At 16.3% G+C, this 7,462-nt stretch overlaps 1 protein-coding gene across 1 annotated transcript, besides 17 other annotated features; it reads right to left on the reverse strand. All coding sequences in view use genetic code 6, as the record gives it.

Moving 5' to 3' along the window:
- Positions 1 to 919: 919 nt before the first annotated feature.
- Positions 920 to 976: a microsatellite.
- A 15-nt stretch (positions 977 to 991) lies between these two features.
- Positions 992 to 1,077: a microsatellite.
- Positions 1,000 to 1,068: a microsatellite.
- Positions 1,078 to 1,293: 216 nt separating the features above from the next.
- Positions 1,294 to 1,347: a microsatellite.
- An 839-nt stretch (positions 1,348 to 2,186) lies between these two features.
- Positions 2,187 to 2,319: a microsatellite.
- An 802-nt stretch (positions 2,320 to 3,121) lies between these two features.
- Positions 3,122 to 3,183: a microsatellite.
- Positions 3,184 to 3,212: 29 nt separating this feature from the next.
- Positions 3,213 to 3,297: a microsatellite.
- Positions 3,242 to 3,297: a microsatellite.
- Positions 3,285 to 3,345: a microsatellite.
- Positions 3,346 to 3,641: 296 nt separating this feature from the next.
- Positions 3,642 to 3,690: a microsatellite.
- A 185-nt stretch (positions 3,691 to 3,875) lies between these two features.
- Positions 3,876 to 3,913: a microsatellite.
- Positions 3,914 to 3,916: 3 nt separating this feature from the next.
- Positions 3,917 to 3,971: a microsatellite.
- Positions 3,945 to 4,033: a microsatellite.
- Positions 4,034 to 4,279: 246 nt separating this feature from the next.
- Positions 4,280 to 5,365, reverse strand: IMG5_016240 (hypothetical protein; the record flags this gene model as incomplete). The annotated part of the gene is made up of 2 exons (XM_004039589.1): positions 4,280 to 4,659; positions 4,744 to 5,365. 2 exons carry the CDS (start codon positions 5,363 to 5,365, stop codon positions 4,280 to 4,282), a joined length of 1,002 nt encoding a protein of 333 aa, XP_004039637.1.
- Positions 4,680 to 4,739: a microsatellite.
- Positions 5,366 to 7,319: 1,954 nt separating the features above from the next.
- Positions 7,320 to 7,361: a microsatellite.
- Positions 7,332 to 7,435: a microsatellite.
- Positions 7,344 to 7,448: a microsatellite.
- The last annotated feature ends 14 nt before the right edge of the window (positions 7,449 to 7,462 follow it).

The raw sequence follows: 7,462 nt of genomic DNA on the forward strand, positions 1-7,462 counted from the left end.
AAGAAAAAGTATTAATGAGAATATAATAAGTATGCAAAATTGAAAATATGAGTTCCTTTTTTTAAAAAAATGAGGTTATTATTGAATAATTAATTGAAAACTCGAATTTTGATTTAAGATTATGTTTAAATTAATTTTAGATTTTAAATTAAATTTATAAAAATAGTTAAGCTTTTTAAATTAAAAGTATACTTGATTTCTAAAAAAATGAATTCTTAAGTCCTTTTGAATGTGTAAAGAAGATTGTGAATTAAGAAAGTAAAAAAAAATTGACTTTTTAATAAAAATAAGACCTTTATTTATATTATCCTTCTATTGTTTTTTAAATATTACATTAAAATTATGTTTATTTTATTGAAAATAATATTAATAGTTTAGTTAGGATTTCATAGTCTTTTGCTTTTTTTGATATTTTTAATAATTTTAATCATTCTTATTAAAATTTTTGGCTAGAAGATGATTAGGGGTTTCTTATTTCTGATTTTATTCCTAATTTTATGTGTAATAATATTTATTAGTAGTTAAGCATGGAAAATAATTATAATAGTTATTTTATTTAAAAGAAAAAGTTTATTAAATAAAAACTTAGAGGAATCTGTGATTATTAAAGTTTTGAATTTTTCAAAAATATTTTTTTAAATTTGGAAAATAAAGATCAAATTATTAAGTAGTTTTTTTTAGAAAAAGATGTTTTAAATTCTTTAATAAAATAATGATTTTATATAAAATATTTTTACAACTAAAATACAAATTTTAATTTTACCTATTAAAATTACTTAAAATGTATAAAAAATAATCTTAATATTAGTATTATATATCAATATAATATATGATAATTTTATATTTATGTAAAAATTGATTTAGTATTTATAAAAAAATATATTTTTTTTATTTATAAATTAAAACTTATCTAAATTAATATAAATATATATTTATTTTTTAATATATATATACTTATTTTTATTATAAATTATATGCAAATTTTTTTTTTAAATAAATAAAAAAAAAAAAAAAACGAAAACAAAATCAAAAACAAAAACAAAAACAAATAATAAAAACAAAAACAAATAATAAAAATAATACTATAATATTAAAAAAAAAAAAAGCTTAAATAATAATATTTTCATCATATAAAAATATATATAAATAAAATATGTATTAATATCAAGACCATCCAGAATATAGAAGATCATAATAATTATATAGTACAAGCTAAAATGAATTAATGAATTAATTTTAATAAAAAGAAAGAAATACAGTAGATTTAGACAATATAATGAAAAAATATTAAAGTAAAAATAAATAAAAAATAAAATAAAATAATATATAACAAAAAAAGTAAATAATTAAAAACCATTATTAGCTTAAGTATATTCTCAAAATAAATAAACATAATAATAATATCCTTAATTATTATAAAATACATAAGAAATATAAAGCAAGTAACCAATTCCTAATAATTATGAAAAATTTTATAAATTTGAAAAATTAGATTTAAATAATGTAAATATATCAAATAATACGAAACAATCACAATAATAATAATTTATTTAAAACTTTTCTAATTAAAAACCTTAATAACAATAGGTTTAGTAAATAATATAGCCTTCATAAATATAATAGTAGTAAATATAGTAAAAATAATAATAATAATAATATTAATAACCTTAATAGTAATAAAAATAACTAAAATTAATAATAAATCAAGTATAACTGCCTTAATAAATTTAATAAATAGGAATAAATAATGAAAAAGAAGAAAAGATATTCGATAGTGATGATGAAGATTTGACAAAAAATGAAGTTTAAGAATTAAGAATTAACCAAATGCATGCTGAAGTAAGTGTATTAAATGATTAAGTACATAAATTATTGGCAAATTATTAAAAATAACTATAAAATAATAGAGATAAAAATTAAGTAAAATAGTAAGTGAAATAAGACGCAAAGCTTCTTTAATAAGGGTTTAAGGAAATTATAAATAAATTTGAAGATTTGTCTTGTATAGATATTTCTAATATATCTATGCATTCTAAAAGTAATATAAGTATAACAGGAACTTATTCATTTTTCTTAAAAGGAGAATCTAAAAAATAATAAGAAATTAATATAATGATGAATCTTGTGGAGTAGTTTTTAACGAAATTCGATGAAGATTCAGTAATAGAATAATAAAATTAACTTTCATAATAAATATAATAATAATAATAATAATAATAATAATAATAATAATAATAATAATAATATTAATAATAATCATTTTAATAATAATCATTTTAATAATAATAATCCTAATAATAATAAAATAATAATAATAATTAAATATTTCACTCTTAATAAAAAATTAAATGTGAAAATTTGTAAGAATTATCAAATTTTAATTATTCTCAGAAAGCAAATTGTTAACAAAATAATTTATAAGCAATTGAAATATTAGAAAATCTCGAAAATTTAGATTTATATTGTGGAAATTGTGACTTATATTTTAAAAACAATACTTTTTTTGAACATGTTAAATAGTGTGATAAAAATCATTTTTCATAATTAAATGCAGATGAATCTTTTTATAATTTGGAACAAACTAGTAATGTTATGTAAAATTTAGATAAAAAACTATTCAAAATTAGTGAAAATTTTAAAAATACGCTTGCGCTTTAAAAATTACCTTAAACTTAAGAAGTTTTAAAAGAAACAATTTGTGATTTGGGGGAAGTATTAAAATTTTAAAATGGATAAACAACTAAAAATATTATAAGGAAATTAGAAAAAAATTATAAGAAATGGACGTTAATGATAAAAAAGCGTCTTACAAACTGTATTTGTATTTAAAAAGAGTAACTAATTTATTAAGGGAAAAAGAAACTGCTTAGTAGTAAATTACTGTCTTATAAGAAATTAGTTTTATGTATAATTCTAATTTGAATGAATTAAATAATAAAAATAAATAAATACTTTAGTAAAATTAGCCTAATATTAATAGATTTAATGATATTTCTATTATTAATTAAAAACCTAATGTTAACAATAATACTAATCCTAGTATTAATTCTACTGCTACTGGTACTTTTGGTACTCTTTCTAATGGTGGATTTGGAATGATTTTATAGAATAATTAAGTATCTAATAATTACGGAAGTAATAACAATAATAATAATTACGGAGGTAATAATAATAATAATAATTTACTTAATTTAAATAATTATGGTACAAACAACACTTTTAATAATAGTAATAACACTTTTAATAATACAAATAATAATTTTAATAATAATAATAATAATAATAATAATAATAATATTGGAAATATAAATTGTAATTTTGCTAATAATAATAATTTTGGAAATACTGGTGGTGTTTTTGTGAATAATTAAATTGGTATTAGTAATTTATATTCTAATAAAAATAATATTTAAAATGCTTAATAAGAATTGGAAGAAAAAAGCAAGTTTTATGATATTGTTAGTGAAATTAAAAATAAATTACCAGCTAGTCATATTGGTAATTCGATTCTTATTTCTGAACTATATTAATAAGCTAAAAATATGCCAAAGGCTTAATGGTTATCTTTTATTCATTCAAAGTTTAAAATATGAAATTTTTTTTATTTATGAAATGTATAATTTTAAAAAAAAAAATTCATATATTTTTATTTCTTTTATATTATAGTTATTTCATATATATTTTTTTTATAAAAAATATATATATATTTTTTTAAATTGTGAATATTTATTTATTTTAATTTTATATTCAATTAAATTTTCAAATATTACATTAATTTTTTATTATATAAAATTGTAATCTAAAATATTTATATTTTATAATTTTTTTAAAAAAATATATGTTTTTAAAATTTTATTTTACGTGTATTTGAAATAAAATTTAAATTGATTTTAATAAATTAAAATTTATTTTAGTAATAAATGAAAATAAAAAAATTATAAATAATATAAAATAATTATAATTAATATAAATAATAAATATATATATAAAATTAAAATTATTTTAATATTATATAAATATATTATTAAAATAAAGAAAATTTAAAATAAATTATTAAAAAAATTAAATATATATTTATTTATATTCATAATTATATTTAATAATATATATTAATATTATTTAAGTTAATAATTATATATTTTACATTTTACTTAATTTTAAATTTATATACAATCATTTACAAAAAATTTAAAAAATAAATAAATATAATAAATTAACATAATAATAATTTCATAATAAATATTTTATATCTTATTTATTTTACTAATTCAAAAAATAATCATCTTAAATCACTGATATCATTTACAAGTATACTTTTTTATTATAATTAATCGTTAATAGAAGGAAAAACATTCCAAAATCTTAAAGTTTCATCTCCAGCTCCTGTAACAATTGTCTATCCATCTGGACTCATAGCCAAGAATAAAACTCTTGATGTATGTCCTGTTAATTCTGCGACTTTTTACATGGATGGATATTTCCATACTATAATTTAATTCTAAGAATATCCATGTGTACTAACTATTTCATTAACACTTTTACCAAACATAAGATTACAAACTTATGATTAAGTATCTATGAAATCTAATTATTTATTAGTAGAAGTATTCCAAAATCTAATACATCTATCTTATGTGCCTCCTCCTGATGCTAATAAATCTTAAAATAGATAAATTTTAATATATATATAAATATAAATATACATATATATATATATATATATATATATATATATATATTTACTATGTTAATGAGATGACCAAGCTATAGCTTTGACAGCAGCTTGATGTTCGTAGAATTTACAAACAGGTTCTTATGAATGATTATTCCAGACATTTAATTTATTATCATTACCTCCTGAAGCTAATAGTTGTTCATCAAAACTCCATTTTAAACCACATATTTCTTATTTATGTTCTTTTAATTTTTTATAATAATGATTTTTATCTCTTAGGTCTCTCATTAATATATTTTTATCTCTAGAACCTGTAGATAATGTTCCTTAAGACCAAGCTATAGAACCTACTCTTCCCTAATGTCCTTTTAGAGTCCTTATGTTTTAAATCTCACCAGCATCCCAAACTTATGTTTCTCCTTTGGAAGTTCCTATACATAATTAATGACCCTTAGGGTGCCAATTAACACTTGCAACGGAATCATTGGATCCTAAATCGCAAAACTTTACCACTATATTGCTGTTTGCCTTCCATAAATAAACACAAGGACCAAGTGCAACTGCAAGGACATTCGTTAAAGACCAATCTACTAAATTTAGGTAGAAATCGTCTTGTAAGGAAGGTGCGTCTAGTACTTTGAAAGGGATTTTTGATATATTTCGAAGGTTTTTTTTCTTTTTGAGGTCCATTTAAAGATTATCATAAATTAAGTAGTTATTTTGGATTTCTTGTTGGAGTTTTTGGGAAGGGTTTATAGGTGAATTTTATTTATAACTAAAAATATTTTAATTATTTCCTTAATGATAGTTTTCTTCGTATTTATTAGTTTGGCGTAATTATAAAACATGTTTTTTATATAATTCGTCAATTGATATTTAATATTATTTATCCAAAAATTGGCCTTTTAAGCCATTTTTATGAGAAAAAATGTTTGTGTTTTCCTTTACGTCGTGTAAGTCGGTAAATGCAATTGTTAATTTGGAAGTTTTTCTAGAAGGTATGTATCGATCGGATTTCTTAGTGTCGGATTTTTTTTGGGTGAATTGTTTTTTAATTTTGGTAGTTTCGTCTATGCTTTATTCTTATAAAGTTTAATTTTTTTAGAATTTTAAGTCTTAATTTATATTTGTTTATGAATTATAGCTTTTATTTTTTTTTTATTTATTTTTATATTTTTAATGGTTTTTATTTTTTTACTTGCTTATATGTTTTAGGGAAGGTATTGTACTTTATAAACAATTGTATTTACTTGAAGAAATTAATGTTGTAGTGTCATCGTGTATATATGATAATGATGGGTTATAATTGATTTAAGAATATTGCTTGTTTGTGTTTTAGGATATTAGGGAATAATTATCTAATTTTTTTAAAGGCTCTTATTCAGTTTGGAAGTTTTCGAAAGTTGATTTTTCTAGTTTATGTCTTTGTGTATAGTTCATTTTTTTTATTATTAATATATTAGTATTTTTTTTTGTTTAATAGGTAGAAATAATAAATATTATTTATTTTTTTATTAAGAAATTATATTTTTTTTATTTTTAAAATTAAAAATTTTATTAGAAATAATTTATAAACACAAATAAAATTTATTTTAATAAGTAAATATATTAAATTTATTATTTAATTATATTAATAAAAATAATAAAAATATTATTTATTAAATTATTATTATTTATTGCAAAATATTTTGATATAAAATAATATTATTATTATTTTTTAATGTTTTTTTTTATCTTTTTAATTGAATATCTACTTTTAATTTCTTTATATTTTAAAATATATTATTTCTTAGGTAGGTATAAAATTTTAAATATATACTACAATTGCTTTTATTTAATTCAAAATACTAACAAATGGATTTTAAAATCGAAACTAATTTTAAATATTGTCAGCCTTTATTTTAAAATAATTATAAAATAAAAAAAATATAATGTAACAAAAGTATTTAAAAATCATATACTTTTTTTAATGTTAATATTTTAACTGAAATGTTTATTTATGATTATTGAGATTTCATTTTTATTTATATTTTTTAGAAATCAAATTTATATTAATATTATTATTAATTACTACATTTAATTAAATACTTATGTGTAAAATATACATAATCATTATTATATTATATATTTACTACCTTGTATAATATAAAATTTGAAAATTGAAATATAAAAATATATTTAAGTTTTGTTATTTTATAAATAAATATAAATATTAATATTTATCAATATCTGGATAAAGTATTATAAAAAAGTATAGAATTTAATAGTTTAATTATTAAAAACATTATGAATTATTACTTATATATAAACAATTTTAACTTACTTTTTTTTATTTGTAAAAAAAATTTCTTTTTAAGATGAAAAAAGAATTTAGAAAATAAAAAGTTACTGTAAATAAAGTTTTATATACATTAAAAACCTATTTATATTATTAGCATTTATTCAATATATAAATAAAAATGAATTAGTAACTTTATAATATATATTATTAATAAAATAATTATTACTTTTTGTAAAATAAAAATAAAATGATAAATTAAAAAGATTAAGAAGATCATGTTTATAATTAATATATAATACTTAACAAAAATTGTGCAATATTTCAATAAAATTAAATAAAAAAAATATAAATAAAAGATTTATAATAATATATAAAATATAAAATAAAATATATATATAAAAATAAACATATGTATATGTATATTTAAATATATATATATATATATATATATATATATATATATATATATATATATATAATCTTATATATATAAAAAGCAAATTATA

Source organism: Ichthyophthirius multifiliis (genome assembly GCF_000220395.1).
Source record: "Ichthyophthirius multifiliis unplaced genomic scaffold scaff_1120509249611, whole genome shotgun sequence".
Classification (NCBI taxonomy): domain Eukaryota; phylum Ciliophora; class Oligohymenophorea; order Hymenostomatida; genus Ichthyophthirius; species Ichthyophthirius multifiliis.